The sequence below is a fragment of the Pagrus major genome, chromosome 18 (genome assembly GCF_040436345.1).
Source record: "Pagrus major chromosome 18, Pma_NU_1.0".
In the NCBI taxonomy this organism is placed as follows: domain Eukaryota; kingdom Metazoa; phylum Chordata; class Actinopteri; order Spariformes; family Sparidae; genus Pagrus; species Pagrus major.
The window spans coordinates 22564417-22586185 of record NC_133232.1 but is presented as its reverse complement, the minus strand read 5'-3'; the positions used below and the strand labels follow the sequence as shown (position 1 = coordinate 22586185).

At 43.0% G+C, this 21769-nt stretch overlaps 3 protein-coding genes across 5 annotated transcripts; 1 reads left to right on the top strand and 2 right to left on the bottom strand.

The window, feature by feature from the left end:
• Positions 1-135: 135 nt before the first annotated feature.
• plp1a (proteolipid protein 1a) lies at positions 136-10086 on the bottom strand. Of its 3 annotated transcripts, XM_073487617.1 has the most exons (8): positions 7988-10086; positions 4919-5105; positions 4616-4772; positions 4121-4289; positions 2850-2923; positions 2678-2743; positions 2237-2280; positions 604-728 (listed from the first exon to the last, which is right to left on the bottom strand). In XM_073487617.1, the coding sequence occupies exons 1-8, from the start codon at positions 7989-7991 to the stop codon at positions 701-703; spliced, it is 729 nt and encodes a 242-aa protein (XP_073343718.1). In that variant the 5' UTR covers positions 7992-10086; the 3' UTR covers positions 604-700. The 3 variants fall into 3 exon arrangements, with proteins under 3 accessions (XP_073343716.1, XP_073343718.1, XP_073343717.1); XM_073487615.1 differs by lacking the exon at positions 2237-2280 and having other exon boundaries at positions 136-728; XM_073487616.1 differs by lacking the exon at positions 604-728 and having other exon boundaries at positions 905-2280; positions 7988-10085.
• LOC141013763 (regulator of cell cycle RGCC) lies at positions 7612-20720 on the top strand. The gene is made up of 6 exons (XM_073487618.1): positions 7612-7817; positions 16486-16663; positions 17495-17659; positions 18243-18323; positions 19497-19559; positions 20122-20720. Exons 2-6 carry the CDS (start codon positions 16642-16644, stop codon positions 20127-20129), a joined length of 339 nt encoding a protein of 112 aa, XP_073343719.1. The 5' UTR covers positions 7612-7817; positions 16486-16641; the 3' UTR covers positions 20130-20720.
• pcdh20l (protocadherin 20-like) lies at positions 11097-14254 on the bottom strand. Its single transcript, XM_073486467.1, has 2 exons — positions 14207-14254; positions 11097-13625 (listed from the first exon to the last, which is right to left on the bottom strand). The coding sequence occupies exons 1-2, from the start codon at positions 14252-14254 to the stop codon at positions 11097-11099; spliced, it is 2577 nt and encodes an 858-aa protein (XP_073342568.1).
• Positions 20721-21769: the final 1049 nt, after the last annotated feature.

The following is a 21769-nucleotide window of genomic DNA, read 5'->3' as shown; positions in this document are numbered from 1 at the left end:
AAGCATTACCATTTCTCAGCAAGAGCACAAGTGAAACAGGTCTTCAATTTTTACCCGAAAACACACCTTGTTCGAATTTCATCACACAAGACCTTGAATGTCTTTGAATGACCAAGTATGTGTGGAAACCCGAGAGACAGTGAACGCTGTTTATTTCCCCTTCATTAAAAAGGATATCAAGCATGCACCGCATACTGTGAAATTACACCCAGGCAGAAACAAATACAAAGTTCTCAGCATGTCTGCCTATCAAACTACATATTTTAAAGTCTCTGACTTAAGAGAATACAGAGAAAGTATAGGTTCTATAGACATTGGTCAAATGCAGAAAAACATGGGAAATAAGCCCAAATATTGAACGGTTCCCAAGTGCATTTTTACCATTTTACAACTTGAGATGTAACACAAAATAACCAGTTTTTTTTATGAAAACATCAAATAATGAAGGGAATTAGTTTAACAGGTACTGCCAAGTTGTACCAATAAGCTGGAACACTACAAAATAGTATAATTTTGATGACCAGCTCATAATAAGTACTGATCCTTTAAAGCTATAGGCACTGTCAGGAGATGTCAGATGGGTTTGCAGGGTACGGAGAGCACAGTATCCCTCCTCTGTCTCTCTGCAGCCTCCCAAACAGGTTGTGGCCTCTACTCTCTTGTTTCGCCCTGTGTCTCAGCTTCCTCAGATACACCTGGTTCACAGCCAAGTGAAGGGAACAGTGCACCTGTGGACACAAGAGGAGAGAATACAAAACACCTTACAAAATACCTTGGCCCCCCTGGATGTGGCAGGAAGCCAAGGATGGAGCGCCAGTTAAACACTCTGACACCACACCACACACTACACTTTCACAGACAACAAGCAAATATTTTCAGAGGCGCACTGCACAAATACTTCAAAGAATATTCTTTTTATTATCAAATTTTTCCAACACAAAAAAAATAATCATCAAACAGCCAGCTTCAGCTGGACAAATCCACCACTCACAGCTGGTTAAAGCTTCAACCAAATAGAATAATCTACTTATTATGTCGCAAAGGTTTTGTTAGTATTACCCAGAAGTAAGTGTAAGAGTAGTAGTAAATTCAGCTACAGTAAGTAAAAAGGTGTGTTATACAATAACTACAACAAAATTCCTAAAGAATTAGAGACAAAACAAAGCTGTCCGATCTCTAAAAAGTACCTTAGTCATGCATTAACAGCAGGGGGGACTCATACCTCAACAATGTGTTTTAGGTCGAGGTCACTCAATAAGTTAGCACCTAGTGCTTTTCCCATTTCAAAATTATGAGAGAAACAATTTCAGACCTTTCTAGATCAGAACTAAACAAGTATGTCCCTTTGTCAGAAAGAAACTATTCAAAATCATCTAAAATTCCTTCAGTCTCGTCACTGAATCCATCGTCTCCATTATTCAGAGGGAGCTGGGGGTCATGCAGCAGCATGTGGATGCTGTTGTGTGTGTGGTTGCTGTCCCAGAAGAGCTGCATTGAGGCTCAAGAGAGGTCTAACCCTCTCTTTGTCTGTAGGACCCCCTCCCTTGACATGTAATATAACCCTTGGCAGAGACTCGTAGCGCAGGTGGCCCCCACCACTGGCTCCTTATTGGCTAGCTTTTAAAAATGGGCATGACTCCATTGTTGAGGCTTTTCTCCAGCCCGTGAGAAAAGTCCTGAGGTCAGCGTGAGACTGCAAATGCATGCTTGTCTGCCACCATGGCAACCAGATGTGAGGGATGGTAACCATGGTAACCTATAATCCCTATACTCCGTAACAGCTGCATTTTAGCTGCACATGTGTTGCAATTTGGGGTTTATTTCTTACATATGTTAATTTTTAGTGGTGTGTTATTTGTGTTCTGAGTGCAACTGGAAGCATAGATGAATTTTAGACACTAACCTCAGCAAGCAACAAGAGCATTAACTTACAAAATGTTTTGGTGACGTGAAATATTGAAAGATGACTTGCTGCATGTAAAAACAGCAGATAAACCTCACACACATAAAAACAAGAAGAAAAACAAAACAATAACAATCTTCTCAACAAGAAAAGTAAAAATATAAAGACAACATTTTTAAGAGTCCGTGAACACAGGTGGTTCTGTGCAGTTGATATGGAAAGAGAGTTGTTGCCATCCCTTTAGATCCCCAGGTTGGTGGTGAAGTAATGATAGAGCAGACAGGAAGCTGGCGAGCCTAACACCGTGCACTTATGCCCTTTCTCCCCAGATACCTCAGAACCGCAAAGTTATAGGTGGTTGACACAGTATAGGTGAGCTATGGAGGTACAAGCAGAGACAGGACGTGTCAGAACAAAAGTGAAAAGAAGCAAAATCCACAACACTGAAATACTGCATATAAGAAAATATGATCAACTTCTAATTTGAGAGCAGACACAATCTATATAACAGCTTCTGTAATGGAGCATGCGAGTATAATGGGTGCACCATTTGCCTGGCTGCAAAACCACCAGACATTACAGCATTATTATGATGTTTGTGTCAGCTGAGAAAGAGGAACAGAGAGCAATAGTACAAAAGTCATCAGTCATGGAGGCCTGAGATGCCTCGCTGCCTACACTTTGAGCGTCACTAAGTCACATGAGCCATAACACTATTGTACCCCACTGTGGGAGCGCAGCCAAATTGGCCCCGGCTGAAGCATAATCACTCACCAGAGCCAAGAGAGTGATGCCTGCACCGGCGAAGGCAGCAATGTAGAGGTCATAGGTCATCTGGTACTGATAGGAGGAGATTTGCATTAATGGTGATGACATGTCGTCTTCATTTCATGTCAGGTAAATTGTAGAACATGAGTGCAGAGCTTGAGTAATTTCCTGTTCTTACCTCTCTGGTCTTGCATACAGTGGACAGAGTTATACCACAAGCTTTCCCTGGTACTGCGTTCCACGGCAGGAGCCCTGTTAAACATCAGAGTTCTCTCATCAGTTCTATCTCTAATTGCAGAGACAATCAAAGGATAAAAAGAGCTTTTGAAACCCACTTAGTATTTACATCATCAAGACAGTCTGAAGAAGTGCCGTGTTCATGTTAATGAAGGAACAGGTCACCCAGTGCAACAGTGTGGCTCATTGTGTGACAATTATGTTTGGTTAGCAACGGTCTCCGGCTCTGGGGATGGTAATGTTGTCTGGATTGCTACGCTATTTGTTACAAACATTCATGTTCCCCTCAAGATTCATTTTAATAACTTTGGTGATCCCTTCACATTCAACTCATGCCATCATCAGGTCAATATGTGTGACCAATGTTATGGTTCAAGTTTTCTTAAATACCTGCAAGACTTACGCCGTTCCCATCAGCTTCAGCTGTACTTTGTGTGCAGTGCTAACTAATAGCAAAAGCTTACATGCTAACACACCAATGTAAGACGTTAAAAATGGTAAACATTATACCATCTAAACGTCTTTCTGCGTGTTGGCATTGGCGTGGTGAACATATTAGCATTGCTGTCTTTAGCATTTAGCATCTGTGCCTAGATACAGCTTCAAAGAGCTGCTGGGAGTGCTTTAGACTCTTTGGCCACTTCCAAAACCTAAACTGCCATACTATAGTTTAGCGTGCCAGAAGAAGATTTAGTGTGTCCAAATGCATATGTCAAATGCAGTATGCCAAAAATACCAGGATCTCATACTGCATCCTGTAGCATGTTGCAGTATGCAAGCCAGCATGCTTGTCTGGCTATTCTGACCTACAAAATATGTCACATTGACTCAATCACAGAGAGAGCGCAGACAAATAGCCTATTAACTGCATTCCATATCACATTGTTTTCTTTTCACTTAGAATTTGGGCTTCAGACTGTGACAGATATATAAACAAGGGGTTCAAAGCTCAAGGCACAATGTTCGTAGTCCAAGTAGTCCCAGCTGTATGCAATTTGGAACTCAGCTTTAGTTTTGTTAATAGTTTATGGACAACGACATGGATTCATGGCACAGAAGAGTAACCGCTGGTGATACAGGCTGCAGGTAGGAACAATTCATTCATGGTTTTGGTCTTTTTCAAAAATATAGAATCACCAAACTTATCTCTTAACTGGATACAATTTGTGTGATAAGCCAGTTTCAGGTTGACATTATTAAATGTATTTTTACCATATTGCCTCGCATCAACACACAGCTGGTTGATACTCGCTGGCGTCTCAGTCAGAACATCAATGGTGTGGCAGGTGGCATCCATGTTGTAGAAGAAGTAGACCGGCAGGGCCGAGAAGGCGAACACCATCAGCCACAGCACAGCTAGTACATACGTCACCACAATAAACTGTACAAGGAGAGAGCGGAATGAGCATTAGGGTGCATCATAATAATAAACTGATACACAGAAGTAATCTAAGAGAGCGTTTTTATGAGCAGTGACTCACTTAGTGACCACATTTACTTTTTTTTCTGATTAGCTTATTATCTCTCTGTTTTCCTCCTCGTCTTCCAACCACTCAAACACAAACTGTATGCTTATCTTTGCATGTCCCCAAAGGTTTTTAGCAGCTTTAAGATTTTCGGCTCAGCACCCACCAGGGAGTGATATGTGTATTAATCCCATCCAATCTCTCCAATCCCCTTTACTTGTCCCACTCTGGGCCCTCTCACCGAGGAGCTGAGGCAGCGGCCACACATGGTGCTCCTGAACTCTCCAAAGGTTTGCCTGGCAGCGCTTGTGGTGTAGAAGCCCTCAGCCAAGAGCACGATGCAGTAGAGGAAGAAAAAGGAGGCCAAACCGTAGATGACATACTGGAAATATTGAATGCTGAGGAGAAGGAGGGAAAGGAGAAAGAAAACAGTCAAAATTCATGGTTACAAAGAACCTAAATCTGCTGAATAGAGACTACAGCCCTAGAAATCCCATGGCTAGGTTAGAAGGATGTCACTCAAATAATGGAAATGTTCACTCACATGTAGGCGAGGGTGATGTAGTCCTGAAGGTTACGGGCAAAGTACGTCTCGATGAGCCTCTCCGTCTCCGTGAGCGCCTGGTGTCCACAACCGCAGAAGAGGGCGATGCCAGAGAAACACAGCAGTGTGGCAACCAGGGAGCAGTATGGTATCCCACCCAAACAGCGCATACAGCAGTCATAGCAACCTGTTAGTCAGCAGCGTGAAAGTCAGGGCACATAATTAGCTGATGCATTATGACAGACAGCACAGAGGAAGTACTGGTAGGAAGAACCAAAATACAATTTACGCACAGCAGATTTTCTTGTCTTACTCTTTCCACTTAGTTAATATTGACACGTGCCGCAACCTATAAAAAGGTCAGTTCACCCAAATCATAAAAAAAACAATATACTCACTTAAAGGGGAGTTCTGGTCTTTCTAATCCTGGGTTCTATGATGACATATTTTGGTGTATAAATGACTAACAAGAACAAAAAGTTTTGGAATCGGTCCAGTAGATCGCCTCAGCTGGCAGCCACGACGACACGCCTCGACAGTCTTCTTAAATAGCTTGTTTTTGTCACTGCCGAACTGAGATTGTTATTCTAAGTGTCTGACAACATTATGAAAAGAACCCTTACAAAGACGGATGTTTTTGTTTTGATTAAGATCCTTATTTTATAGCCACAAACAAATCCCTTTACAATAACAGTCATTTTATCACTTCAGTCAAACTCAAGATACAGAATAAAACCCACCAAAAGCATCTTGGTTCATCTTCCAACCCCCTCTAAATAAACCTTTAATTCACTGCACTGGAATTATTCTGGCTCTATACTCTGTTTTCCCCCGCTGCTTATTTAATATGTGACCTCTCTCTCACTCCTCTCCTGATATTTTGACATCTACCTGGGTGATTAAGGGTTTATTTCTACCAAACCAGAGTTGGTAATTGCCGTTGCCAGCTGAGGCAATCTACTGGACCAAGTCAGTTATGCACAAAAATAAATAAACAAAAGGGCCCCAGGTTTAAAAACACCAGAATTCCTCTAACTCTGGTCATGACCATGCAGATAGTTGTGGTTGCATTTGCTCTGGTTTTGAGATATCCCTGTGAGATTTCAGCCTCCACCACAAGTAGACGATGGGTATTTTGTTTGTGCGACTCATGACTAGGATTTCAAATACAATAAAACTTTCATTATTGATGACTCCTTATTCCTTTAGCCTAAAAATGTCCAGAAATGGTGATTAAATGTCTTCCACAGCTTCTCAGAGCCCGAGGTGACATCTTCAAAAGACTTGTTTTGTCCAAAATAGTCAGATTCAGATAAAAGAGGCAAATCCTCACACTGGAGAATTGATTATCAAATTTTTTTGATGATAAATTTACTGTGGAACCGCCATTAAATTCGTCAAGAAAATGATTCGGAACATTCAGCTTCTGAGTCCAGATGTTGAATAATTCATAGAACGTGTCAACTGTTTAATAGTGACTGTTTCTTTGATAAAAACTAGGTCCCAGGAAAAAAAAGTGTACTGGTGCTATCACTGCATCATGCAGAACAACAGGATTTTTCTTTTTTTTTTTTTTAAATGGTGTGAACAACACATGACATTCCTTTCAGTTAGAGTGGAGGCTGAAGGATATCTCAAAATCTGGGCACATGAAACTAAAACCATTTGCATACCTAGATTACACTAAGATTCAATCTTAACGTTTGAAAACAGCCTTTCAAAGACAATTTGCTCTTGCTACTGTGTCACTACTAATCGAGCTGCAGCTGCAAACACTTTGGTTCCCTCGGTAAAGCTCTCCCTAATAGTCATGTGCTGTTTGAATGGGTGCCAAGGGCCAAGGGCATGGGGATGTGTCTGCTCTGACCCCAGCTCGCACCCTGACTCCATTCAGCAGGCAGCATGGGGAGTGTGAGAAAAGGGGGAGGACAGAGAGGAGAGACAAAGTGAAAGCGAGAGAGAGGCTGCTTTTGTGACCGCAGAGACAACAGTCTTTGTCCCACAGCTTCATGGGGGTACAAGGGCCACCAATGTCAAGCAAACAAAGACCAGAGGCACCTCTATGCTTGACACAGACACAGACACACACACACACACACACACATGCACACACTCATAGACTTCCTTCTGGAGAGACACACGGGAACAAGAAAGCAATAGTTGGGAGCTGTCTGTGCTGGAAGAGGATGGAGAGAGCAAAAGCTATGAGCAAACAATGCAACTGTGTGCATGTGTGCCATTACACGCTTGCATGCGTGCATCCACACGGACACGCACAATGGAGGCAGACAGACTGTAGCTGGTACCATTACAGTAAACACAGATGGCAGGAGGGGCACAGAGATAGCTCTTTAATTGCACACATCTACATGTTGGCTGTGTGTGTGTGTGTGTGTGTGTGTGTGTGTGTGTGTGTGTGTGTGTGTGTGTGTGTGGCAAACTGTCAGAGTTTGCGTTTAAAAAGATAAACTGTGAGAAAACTAGCAAATAAGAGACACATTTTCAGGATCATGTCATGATGAAGAAGGCTGTCAATTAGGTAAATTGCACAAATTTCTATGAGCAAAGTAATCCTGGTCAACACAAGAAGAAGAAGTAGATAACAGGATGTACAAAAATCAGATCAGATACACCTTGCACCAATTAACTAATTAATGACATCACCAGTCTGGAGCCCTGTGGATCAACGCTGCTCACAGTCTCTACACACAAATGAAAATACAGGCCTCGTTCTGGTTGGAAAGAAGAAAAAAAAAAAAAGCCAAGCTGAGGCCAAGTTCGGCTCTTTAAAAATTGAGAAAGATTGCGACCGAAAGCAGATGCGACAAGGCTCCTCTGAAAGCAGTCCTGCCATCTCAAGCATGAAATAAATCTCATAATATCGGTGGAGCATCAGCCGGTGAGTAGCCGACCTCTAAACTGACAAAAACTTAATAACTCCTGATGCCCTTTCACAGTCGGTCCCATTCATATCAGCGCGCAATCACGTCAAATAAAATGCAAATCTGATGTGGAGAAGTACTCTATCCGCTAGAAGCTAACAGAGGTAAAGTGGCTGGAGCTGCTTACCCATGTCTGGAAGGATGCGTTCAGGAACTTGTTGGCTCTGCTGCTGCTGCTGCTGCCTGTACTGCAGCTGGTCCGCTGATGATATGCGCCACTTGTCTTCGGCCCCCGTATATCAATCTCAACTCGCTTTCTGTTCCCCCCAACAATGGACAGACCCGCTGATGACTGCGAGCGAAATCTTAAAGAAACAATGTCGCTTTTCAATGAACTTCAAGGCGGAGAATAATGAGGAGGTCAAGGTTCTCGACGCTTGCAGAAATTTCCTTGAGTTCATTGTTGACGCATATTTGCATATAGAGAGCATCTTGCAGCCTCTTATGCAAATACAGGAGAAGGGAAGTTATTTGTTCACGGAAAACACTAACTTTCCTCTTCTGTGAGGTGGGTATCCAAACTCTAGGGCATATACAGTCACTGGATCGCCAAGGCCCTTTTGTTTCAGAAGGCTCATGGCAGCATTTCCAGCCTGATAAATAAAACCAAATGAGAAACAGCTCATGAATCATGCAGATGGTCTGTGGGAATGATGAGATGCTGCATGTCCATGTACAGTGAAGTGATACACCATCAGCATGAGCCTGTGGACAGTCAGGTTGTGCCCGCCAGGCTTGAGAACCTGTCAGATACTATCTTTAAGACAGCAGTGTTTGAGATACAAGAATGAAAAATGAAAGTTCTAATGTCCCAGCTGGCAAAATGATAAGAGCTTTGTATCACTGCCCATTCAGTCCTGGAATGTGCCTTTTAAAAAAAGTGACAGACCATGAACATGTGGATAACACAATGGTGCCTTTAATGCTGAATGGTTGAGGGACAATGAGAGGTATTGCTCAGCATCACCGCAGCCAGGTCCTTTGATAAGAAAAACATCAGTGGTATTTTAATTGGACTGAATTGTCATGTTATCTGTGATCATAAAACCCCTGATGTGTATCTCAGAAGTAATCCACAAGGTATTTGGGATGGTGCCAGCTGGTTTCTTTGGCCATGTCAGCTCACGCAACCCTGTAACCCACTATCAAATGTGCAGCCTGAGAGAGAGAAAATCAGATTAAAATGAGATGTGCTGTGAGTGGAGCAGAGCAGAGCAGCAGGCAGCAGGGAAACATCACTGATCTCAGGCGACCTGACGGTGGTGGAGTGAGAGACTGTCCTCTGATTCATCTCCACCCTCTGGCCAAATATCAGAAATAAAGAGCCAGATTTTTTGGCTTCATGTGTGCCCAGCAGATGGCAGGCTTTCTCCTGCCACAGCATGTGTACAGTAGTAGGCACACGGGGAGTTTCATCCAGCAACAAACACTGCTCTTTTTTTTTTCTTTGAAGAGAAGTCAGCTTTGTCTAGAGGCACATCTTAACATGATGCTCCACAACAAAAACATCTGGTTTAGGCCTGTTTTTAATATCAATTTGTAGACGTTTTAACAAATTAAAGAAGCATCTTGATATACTATCTTTACATGAGGTTGTATCCTTATGCGAAACTGGCACTATGTAGTTTTGGAGAAGAAATTCAAATTCAGAATTTTTATATTTAGTATAATTAGATATTTATCTTTTCCATAACTGAATAAACAAGCTGTTCTCAGAGGAAAATAAGGTCCCCAGAACACTGTTTGAAGCTAGTAAGGTGGCAGGGTCTGCCAAATATGAACAAAGTAAACAGTATGAAATTGTGTTGTCCTTTAAGGTCAGTTTGTTTATTTAGTTTAATCAGTCATGAAAACAAAGAGTTTGTTTGGTTAGTTTGTTTAGGCGCAACAAAATCAGTCCGGGAAGATCTTTCCCTCTGATTAAAATGTCTTTCCCAAAACTACATGTGCACCTTTTTTAAAATGCTTCTTTAATTTCTCATTTTTCTTACGGAGTTCTTTTTCCCCTCTCAGCTAATGTAACAAGTCTCACAGTACAACCCTATTAGATTATTTATTTTTCGAGCTGCTAGCTCAGAAATCCTCAGAGAAACACCAGTCATGTTATACAAGCCTTGTTCTCCACTAACCAGGTTGTTATACATTGTGTTTTTCACAGGCTCTGACTTCCCTTCTCTCCTCTAACGCAGGTCTGTCTTGAAAGGATCGCTCAATAGTTTATGATGCCGTAAAAATTAAAAACTGTTAAAAGCTGAAACAATCAGCCTGCCCTCGTTGTGTAAATATGTGTTGAGATTTTGTAAACACATTTTATCCCGACTCATTCATACTTTATGCATCACTTAACCTGGTTTGATATCTCAATTGTTCCCCGGCATACAAATGTATCAGCAACACATGAGAGCGACCGCCTTTTGTAAAGATTTCTTTTGAACACAGCGTGATTTCACTCTGAACATCTGTCATCAAAACAATAAGCGTGTTGGGTTACTGGGTGCAGTACAGTAGGGTTTTCCGCCCTTTTGGGTACTATCCAGCGACGTGGGTGAGAAGCAGAGCTACTGGGTAACAGGTGTGAGGCGGTGACTTGAGATGGTGGTGTGCCTTCCCTCTGCCGTCTCTCACCTGTCCACAGCTGCTCTCCGCCCTCCTGTGGTCGTCTCAGAGCTGCTTCTTGAGAGACTTTCATCACCTCCCCACCGAAGGAACATTAAACCCCTTTTGTGTGTCTAAATACTTTAGACTCCCCATCACTCAGAGTCAGAAATCTGAGAAAGGCCCAATCAACTTAGCGGGCCATTACCTCAGTCCTCCTTCTCGCTGCAGGGGTCATAGAGAATAATCCCCTAAAGATGACCGTAATACTGGTATTTTTGCAATGCCTTGCTATGACATGCTCTATCTTGATGTGGATAATACTGTATACTTAATGAGTACATAGAATTTTGAGGCACTAGGAGTAAGTCTGAGCGTGTTGAAATAGCTCACTTATCAGATATATGCTTTTCTGGTAACTCAGGGATCCTTATCAGAAAATGGTTCAACTTTATTTCCACAGAATTGTGTAGTTCTGTTGTTGACAAATGTTTGAGTACACAGCGTGTCAGAACAATTCAGCAAATTTGGTTATTAAAATGCAGGAAGCCTTGGACAAATATTCAGAATGACTTTAATTCACAGGCTGATTTCATCCTTGACACAGCGCGAGTGAGGATTACACACATTGCTTTGTTCTGTTAGTCATCAGAGTAATATTTGTCTTTGAGCCTGAGCGGAATCTCATTCTCCTCAACGTGCCACCTCTTGCTCTGCTGTACACTCCTTCTCCTCAGTTTCAGGTATAACACAGCTGTCACCATGAGCAAAAATGTCGATACCAGCATCATGCCCACGCCGACTAACAGTATCGGCTGAGCAGATCTGGTGTCCTCCACCTCACAGATGGGGGCCTTTGAGGGGGTTTGAACCAAGTCAGGTGTCCCTGTCCAGGTGGGCTCCCTGTCCAAATGGCAGGGCTCCACACTCTCATTGACCAACAGATTCACCCAGACAGTGGTATAAAGCGGGGTTGGTTTCCCCCCATCTCTGACCACAATGAACAGGTGATGCATTCCCAGATCCTTGTGTAGAAGTTGCTGAGCTACGGTGATGTTCCCTGACCTTGAATCCACCTGGAAGGGGCACCTGTTTTGCTCTGGCGCCGCAACAGTGTACGTAATCTCCGAATTCAGTCCTGAGTCCACATCGATGGCATAGATCTTTGTTATCATGGTGCCTGTGATGGTTTCTGGAGAGATGGTCAGACATGAGGCATTGCTGCTGGGAAGGATCACTTTCGGCTGGTTGTCATTGATGTCCTCCACAAAGATAGTTATCCTGGCAGTGGAAGTCAAAGCGGCCGGCTGTCCGTGATCGCTGGCCAGCAGGTAGAGTTCGTAGCGGTCCTCTGTCTCGCGGTCCAAGTCGGTGGTGGTGCGCAGTATCCCCTGAGTGTTATCCACAACAAAAGGTCCACTGCTGTTTACAACATGCAACTCTGTGTTCCCGTTCTCCCCTTCGTCTGGGTCCGTCACCCCAAACACCCCCACCTGGGCGAACGGTGGTACATTCTCAGGGATGAAAAATATGAAGTGAGGGGTGAGAAAAACAGGTGCATTGTCATTCTGGTCCAGAACACGAATGGATACTGTGGCAACTGATTCCAAGGGAGGAGAGCCGCTATCTCTTGCAAACACAAGGAGGCTGTGTATGCCCTGTTGTTCCCTATCCAGAGAGGCTGATACAGACAGTTGACCTGTCGTGGGGTCAATATTAAAGATGGCAGATGTGCGTTTGTCCAACCTGTAGGTCACCTTGCTGTTGTATCCACTGTCTGCATCTGAAGCTGAGACCTGCAGCAGCATTGTCCCCGGCTGATTGTTTTCCTCCACCTCCAGCTGATAGTGGGTGTGGAGGAAATGCGGGGCATTATCATTGACATCTGCCACCATCACTCTGATCAAACGCCTGGATTGAGTGATCACATTCCCATCTGATGATCTGCGATGCGCTACCAAAGAAATATGATGTTCACTTCTCGTCTCATAGTCTAGAGGCTCTGATGTGGAAAGCAGATATTTGCCATTCTGCAGGCTCAAAATGAAAGGCACTCCTTCGCTGTCGATGGCAAGAGATGAGCCTTTGAAGCTGCTGCCACCCATGAGCTCTAAAACGGCTAAGACAGTGGGGGGCTGGTTCTCTGGTAACACCATAGTCTGGTTTTGATGCTCCGCTATGAACCCGATCTTGATCGTCAGCTCTTGGTTCGCCTTGGGGAGCACGGATACGGTTACCTGAGTGTCTGCTGGGGGGCAGTGATGGCCGGTCGCTAACACTTTTAACAGCAGCTCCTCTGAGTTGTCACTCTGGAGGTCCTGTGCTAGTCTGATGTACCCAGTGAGGCTGTCGAGGCTAAAGAGCTTCTTGGCCCGCTCAGAGACTTTGGGACTGAGGGAGTAAACGATGGCAGCGTTCGGGCCTGAATCTGGGTCTGTGGCCCTGACCTGAGCAACCAGCGTGTTCTTCGAGGAGTCTCCGGGGATGGTGACACTGCGGGGGCTGTCAGAGCTAAAGCTTGGACAGTTGTCATTCACATCTGTCACTGTTACTATTAAAGCCGCTGTGGCACTTAAAGGCTCTGAGCCGCAGTCAGTGGCTACCACTGCCATCTGATACAGGTCTCGTATCTCCCTATCCAGAGCTGTTTGCACGACCAGCATGATGACATTCCCATCTTCCTCAACTTTTAAACTGAAAACTCCATCAGAGTCCTCTAGGTGGTAATGCAGCTCGCCGTTATGTCCAACATCCTTGTCCTGAGCCTGGTCATCCAAAAAGAAACTGGTCCCCACAGTGACATCCTCAGACACCCTCAGGTGTATTTCACTATTTTCGAAATGAGGCTCATTGTCATTGATGTCTTCTATGATCACAGGAAACTGTATAAGGTCTCCTGAGGGCCCCACTACAGCATTGTGTAGAATAATGCATTCCTCAGCTTTTGTCTCCTCGGGGCAGAGGGCCTCGCGATCCATCTTTTGCTCAGTGGTGTAGAAATTGCCAGTGTTTTTGTCCATCCACATATACTCCTGGGTCAGGAGCTGGTACGGAGCTGGAAAGTGTTCACTAAGCGACCCAACCAGAATACCAGGCTCCTGTTCCTCCGGGATGGAAAACCAGACAGAATCGCATATGATCTGCCGGAGATGGACCACAACCAGCAGACTCTGACGGGAGAGGAAACAAACTGTGAAAACCTTTTTAGAGCAGCTGTATTTTTGATTTTGGTTATGACTTGACAGACTCTTTGTTGCACTTGAAACTGACAGGGTATTGAGGTTTTCCCCTGGTGGTGATAAGGTTTAAACTGCATGCCTCAGTGAGCTCTTTTAAAAGCAGGCAACTGCACAATGAAGGTAATGTGATGCCTCTTACTTATCTTCAACCAATTACACACACACACACACACACACACACACACACACACACACACACACACACACACACACACACACACACACACACACAAAGCAAATAACATAGCATGTATTTGACATTTAAAAAAAAAATCACATTTGAATATAATTGAGCATTTTCACAAATCTGTTTTTCTTCTAATATTTAAGTTTCTTTGAATGGGTATCTGTTTTCAAATTGCTCAAAAACTCTTCGAGTGCCTCTCCAGGTGCCCTATCACACATTCAGTGCATTTACATATTTCATAATCATCTAAAAAATCCGATGCACTCGGATAGTAATTGGATACCAACAGAATGGAAAATCCTCGCATCGCTTTTGACTCACTGACCTGCAGTAGTCCAGCCCAGCTCATATTATCAGGAGTCCCATGGCCCATCGCCCTCACACATGTTACCCAAGTTCCCCAGCAGCAAGTGAATGCCGAGGACAGAGGCAGCAACCTAAACCTGCACAGCTGAAGGCATAATTCATTACATGCCCCTCCTACAAACACTTACCTTGCTTGCCAGACTGACACCAGAGAAGGCAGAAGAACAACAGGTTTACTTGAATGAGTTCAACATGTATTTGGAGCAATTGATGCGTTTCTAAAGAAACAATGAGTAAGCAATCAGGCATGTGTTATGTCTATCCTGTAAACTACGTGGGGCAGGATTAATGTGCTAATACCAAATGTGCTTACACATCCATTTTTAATAGCACACCTGCCACTTGTTTGTTTAACCACCTCATAATGTTTTAACCGCTTCTGAATAATTTTTTCCTCTGCGGCTGTTTTCTTCAGTCCAGAGAGATCAAATCTGTATAAATAACATTAACGTTGTTCTTGCTGTATTCACATCTGAACATACTGTATATAGACTTGTAGTTTCTTCTGTAGACGAACATCCGGCTAAACCACTCAAGTGCAATTTTGAAGTACATTTCAGAAGGTAAAATTGTACTTTGTATTTCATTACATTTATCTGACAGCTTTAGTCACTTTAGATTTTAGATTGAAACAATGTCGTAAAACCTGATTTTTCAGCTTAAAGGTGCAATATGTAAGAATTTAGTAAAAAAAAAATTCTCCTCCCTGTGGTCCAAAGCTCCTGTGTTAGCAATGTAAACAACACCAACCCTTTCCCAGCGCCCCAAGCTCCGAGTCTGGACCACTAGCTGCACCACTGACTGAGCTAAATAGCTACAGTTAGAGGCAGTTAGTGGTTACTCTGTTCCCTCCCATCAGTTTGGAGGATGGACTCAACAGGTGGCCAATTCTTACATATTGCACCTTTTTTAAACTGCGAAACAGTATATTAAGTAAATAGAATTACAGTACACCTGTGTCAACTATAACCATACTTGCCAACCCTCTTGACAGCGTGTAGTCTGCTGTACTGCTGCGCCTCGTCCTCCTCAGTGAGTGAGAGACGGACAAGAAACTGTCAAGGAGAAAGAATATTTAAACAAACTTCAGACCCTGGAGAGAACATTTCCCATTTCTCACATACATTTTTAAAGGAAAGGGGCTGTAAATTCTGCCACATCAACTTTTCTGTCAGTCTCCATCAAAAGGGTGACAAACAGGGCAGTGGCATGCGCAGACTCTGAAGGGTAGTGTCAAAAAATGAATAAATGAATGAAAAGTGATGAATATTACTTTATGTCACATATTTACGGGAGTTTACATGAGAGGGCGAATTATTCTGCGTTGTTTTCTGAGATTTTAAAGTAAAATTCTAATTATTTGACATCAAAATGCTGTTTTTCAGGGGTTGGACCACCAGAAGCCCTCTTTTGTTTTGAAATCCTTCCTACTTTTGAGGAGTCAAGGTTGGCAAATATGACTATAACATCCCAACAATATAATATAATATTCTGCATAACAAGCACTTGTGACACCTTTTAAGTCGATGTGATTTACACTGCGGTATAACTAACTGGAGTAAAGGATCAGAGTACTGCTTCTACCACTGGTGAACATGCAAAGCTACTTCACAGAAAATTGCATAATATGGCTCATGGACTTGAACAGCTGTTCTGTGGGAGTCTGAACAGAAATTGCCCGTGAGGGGCCTCTGTCGGCAGAGCAGAGTACTGTGCCACTAACAGCAGAATTGTCATATTTAAAAGTTTGGTTTGGACACATTTAGAGACCTCAGTCTTTTTTATACTTAAGTGACCTTTTTTTTTATTTTAGCAAGGTTGTCTCATTCACACTCAGGAATATCAATCACAACTATTCAGTTAATCTAAATATAAAATGGGCTAATATATAAAAAGATTTTTTTTAAATTAGTTTTAGGATGACCAGACCTGCACTGTGTGACAAAGCCCTTTAGAAAATAAATTTAATTCTTCAGTAAAGCTTCACTCAAACTCAGAATGACTCTTTAAGGTCCTCAGTAAAATCCTATTGCTGCTTGTGCCAAAAACAGGATAAATCTCTCCTGAATAGTCACACTCAACGAGTAACTTCTACAGTCTAAACAAAGTCTTAATTTAAACTCATTGTGGGGTGGGGGAAAAAAAGTGTAAAGTCTCGGTCTGAGTTGCATAACGGCTTATTTCGGTCTGTCATTTGCGTATGGCTTTCCTTTTTAACTTTCCGCCCACTTTTTCCAGTTACAGCAGACCTCTGAGGTTTCTCTGACACATGATTGGCTGCTCTGCCGTGTGGAGGCGCCTTTATAATAAACTGCAGCTGCTGTCAGCTTGTGACCGTTCAGACACACACAGCAGCCGACCTGACCTGGTGGTATTTTATTTCACTGCTCCAACATGTCCTCAGACATTTCCACAGGTAAGTCCTGACTACAACTCCAGACACTAAAGGATGATGCGTTGATAGGCCTTTAACAGCTAACATAAGGCTTTAAGAGAGGCTGTAACCTTTATTTAACCTCTTAAAACACCATCTTACTTAATACCTTTTATACATCCCATCACGTTAATACAAATTGAAGCTACACTGAAGAATGGAGCACTTTTACATGTTTTTTTTGTTGTTTTTTTCATACTTTTAATATCCCCCCCTTTTTAAAAAAGTGTCATTATTTCTTAAAGGCTGAATTCTTTCATAACATTGAATTTATTTGTGCTTTTTACTGCAGCTATTTGCTGTTAAAGCTCTGTCATATTTATATTAGCCTAATGAAATAACTGTGCGATGGTTAAATTTAGGTGTGTTCATCCCAAACTGCCTCTGCATTTATTCAAGAAATGGCCCGTTGCTTCATTGCAGACTAAAGCAGAGGAGTTTGACTTAAAATGTAATATTTGTTTATCACAGTTTGCAGGTGCTTTTTACAGGCTGTTAGATGTTTTATATGCCTCATGGGATATTAGGTTTATTTTCAAGTGATCTGATACAACCCACTGACATAAACTGCAGAGTTTTTTTTTGTTTTTTTTGGCTTTTAGCTTTTATCAAATTTAATTCTCACCCAGAAGATATTTATGCCCCAAGTTATTTCTTATATTCAGATGTATCAAAGATCTTTGAGATATTTGTTTGTTTAAATCAGGGCTTTAAAATGTTATTTTCTTCTATTTTACTCAACCCGAGAGGATCTCAACATTTTCCTTCAGTGGAGTAATGTGGTTTCTCTCTCTGCTGTCACAATTTCCGCAGACTTGGAGCTCGAGCTGGGCGAGCTGCTGCAGGAGTTCCAGGATGTGGTGGAGGAGATGAAGGCTCCCTCTCAGAGCAGACCTCACGTGTACCAGCACATCCTGCAAGAGGCCAAGAGCCGCACGGGGCTGGGGGATGACAGCGGAGTCGAGGACTCCGATTACAGTGAGTGATTGTCACCGTAGAGCAATGTTACCGTGAGGTAATATTTGCTGATTGTTCAGAGCGCTGGGAAGAAAAGACATTATTTAGTGCATCATTTGCTGGTGGGTGAGGTGGTATGGAGTCCCCATGGGTTCCCCTTTATCAGCCCAAACAACTGCAGCTTGACACTTTTAATTTGCATGAAATTAGCGGTACAAGAGGACACATCCCTGTACACTTCTATAAAGTGGCTCTTTTGCTCATGACAATACCGTCTCTGCGTACTGCAATGAACTGCAATTACGGATAACCCATCTCCTGTAATTGTCTTTTTTTGTTGTTGGAGCAGCCGTCGTGCGTTTGTCGACGGTTATGAGATAAAAGAAGACGGTGTGTTTTTCTGCTCCCATGTGTCCTCATTATTGAAAGTATTTTGGCCCCCTAACGTTTCAAAAGCACTCAGGAGTCACTAACGGCGAACACGTGTTTACCTTCACTTTACTGCATGTTATTATCATTATGTGCAACTGTTGTTGATCATTTGCATGTGCCGGCTTTCTGTTTATTATCTCCACTCACTCCCTCCTCACCTCCCTCCCTCCAGGCAGCGAAGCTTCTTTGGGAAACAGTTTGAACACCAGCGAGGAGGAGCTTCACACAGCAGGGATAACGTTGGCACCGAAAGGTACTAGAGACTCCCATCAGCCGATCTCCATCCAGATAGCCCCTCGTTCTTGCAGTGATCACTATCACTTCTGCTCTGATCACTATCACAGCCACACAAAAGCCTCCTCTACATTAGGCTTGGAGCTCTTTTGTTTTTACACAACAAAGCTCCTGCCGCTGTGACTGCGATGTCTCAGCCCCCCCCCCCCCCCCTCTCCAAGTCTCCTGCTGGGGTTATTTGTGCTGTTATGTTTCGCAGGGAGACCGGCTCAGGTGTGTTTGAATGACACAGACTGCTGTTACATCTGAATGGATGAAAACAAGGAGGTGACAAGGAGGTGTCATTCACTCTGTCTGTGTTTACACAGGATACCTTAAAGGATAAGTTTACCCAAAAGCGAAAATTCTGTCATGTAATCACCCTCATGCCGATGGAAAGTCAGCATCTCGGCACCCTCCTAAACAACTGAAGTCAATGGGGACTTCAGATAAAATGGCTCCATACAGCTCGTCTCAGTGTAATTGAAGTCTCTGGAAGCCCTGAGATCCCAAATTGTTTTTAAAAGATGTTATTTACACTCCTCTTAAGCCAAAATCTTCACTGTAGCTGCCAAGCTAAAAGCCTTAGCGTGCACTTAGTCTAAAGTGAGTGCAGAAACTGAAGGGTTTAAATAATGTCTTTTCAAACCAATTTTGTATCTCTGGGCTTTTGGAGACTTGAATTACACCAGGACAAGCTATATGGAGCCATTTTATGTTTGTTTTTGTTTTTTTCACATTTATTAAGTCCACATCTACTTCAGTTGTTTAGGAGAACACTGTTTTGCTGTGAAGCTCCAGAAATGTTTTGTGGACTACACCCAACGTTTCATCACCATGAAGCTGAGAAGTTAATGACTGAATTTTTTGGATGAACTTAACCTTGGCCAAATTAACAATAGAGATCCTGTTTTGATCCATCAAGCTGTTAATGTGTCACCAGCTTTATCTCAGTTTGTGGTAAAGAAGCTGAAAATGTACTTTTTGTCCGTCTGTATAGTGATTCTGGGACTTAGATTAGCTTCCAGCTTCTGGTCCAAAGGAAATACCATCGAACTGAGCTGCACTTCTCCACAAAAATGTTCCACTGCTGTCTGTTTTTTTTTTTTTTTCTTCTACAGTTTCTCAAATTCTTTCTCTCCTCTTTCTGCAGCCAAGCTGGGAGACACGAGTGAACTCGAGAGTTTCATCAACATGTTGGACCAGGAACTCGCAGGTATGAATTTAAGAGAATTTTACCCCATATCACTCAATCTGTTCTTTATCCGTTTTGGACTTAAGCTGACAAACCCAGCAGGCTGCGGTGTGTAATATTGGCAGAGACGCTGACAGAGTGGATGTTGCACACTGAACAACAGAGTAGTAGTAGGCACTTTGTTTCTACCTTGTATTGCTCCCACAGTTTATCTCTAAGCACCTCTTGTGTGTAAATGCCATGTCTGGGGACTCAGGTGGTCTATCTACACGACCTTTAGTGATAATGGCATACTTGAATACATGAGGACCATGATCCTGCTATCAGCACTAAAGCAGTGGTGTTTCAGAGGCCCGTGAACACATGCGTGGCCCTGTGCACAAACCACAAAGAACAAAACATACATCCTCTGCTATCAGTGGTCTCGACGCAGAGAGAATTAATGTTACAAACTAATCGGAACTCCCCCTGTATCTCTACAAGGCTCACTTATTAGTCAGTGCATGTTTGTGTGCGTGTTAATATGCCTGTGTGCTTGTTCTCTGAGCTTCTGCAGCTTTCTCATCCTCTTTCTCTTTTGCAGATATGTGAAGCGAGAGAGAAAAAAGCGAACCACGTAGACGGTGGGGGAGAAACAGGCCGGGGGCGACACGGCCGGCTACTGCTGAGCAGATCTACACCAGAGCAGATCTGAGGGAGCAAAATGCTCCCCTGGCTGGGGGAAAAGGTTAACATCAGAAATTAAAAGGGCACTCCATTCCAAAATGCTAGAACACCCTCAGACCCCTGGCGACGCCGCGTCCAGCCGGCAAGACGACGATCCCCGCAGCATTAGATCCAAGATGTGTGACATATTCTCGGAACTAGACTCCCATCTGTCCGGGAAGAGGAAGAAAACGCTGCCGAGAGTATAGGAGGCAGATTTCAAATTCCCATAAATACGAAAGGGCCCTCAATCCTCAGTGCCATCTTTATTTTTCAAGAAGGCTGATTTCTGTTTAGCTCAAAATTACAAATGGCACTTTAATTTTTAACTGATGTCAATTCAAACTCATTCAGATCTGCTGTGTAAATCATTTGTGTCAATTTTTCTTGTGTACAGTTCTTGTTGATAATCTGTTTTTTAATATACATTGTTGTACAGATGAATGCACATATAAATAAAGCTGAATTTTGATTGAATGCCGGAATATATTTCATTTCTTCTGTTGATATATAGAAGAAGAAACTGCTGGCCACATCCAATTGTACACAGACACACTGTTGAAAGCCTTTTACTTTTCTAAAAAAAAAAAAAAAAAAAACTCCTGACAGTACTGACAACAAATTATATTCACCGTGCCTACACCTTCACTATCCCCTAAATTGACTGTTGCTACTGTCACACCACATGTCCCAGGAGCCTCTCTCCCCTTCTTCTTTGTTTGTACCTATGCTTCCCGTACGTCTGCTCTGATTACGCTTTGAGTTTCACTTCTGCCACCGAATCAGGAAACCCACAAATTTAGCTCAGGCGCCATGTGAAGACAGCTTAAAAGGGAAGTGCGTCAGTTGTGCTCTGAGAAACAATGCTTATTTAGACTTTGTGCAGTAATTCTCATGCCGGGGCTTTTGACTCTGCTATAACTTATCCCACCAATTCGGAGCTTTGCACACAAGGAAGGAAATTGTTCTGGTTAGTAAGAGTGCATCTTAGTGGTGTCCTAGCTGTGACTTTTCCATCACGGTTGTGTTAATATTCCGCTGTCATTTCTCCGTAGTAAAGGTCTGCAGAGTCTAATCCACTTACAGGTGTCTCCTCCTTGTTGTCAAGAGAAACAGACAAGGTTGAGGTGGATGTTGTGGTTGTAAAGTGTGATTTTTCACTCGTGACTTCTGATTTCACATTGAGTGACATCAGCAGTAATCCAGCTGAAGTATGCAAAATTATTTTCAGTCTGCCGCAGAGCCGGATGAGGCCGAATGAGGAACAACAACTAACAATCTCTGACATATTTAGCTTGTTGTAATCACACTCAGAGACTCTGAATGATGAAAGGTGAAGGGAAGGTTTCTCCCTCCTGGAAACGGAGATGTCAGGGCCCAGCAGTTTATTGAATTCTCATTGAATTCGCCTTAAAAAATCCTGGACAGCTGGTTGGCACGACCTGTCATCTATACCACTGGCCTGGTGATTTATTATGGATAGACTGCTCGGGTGGAGCTGCTTTTTGACATCGTGTCAGTGGCAG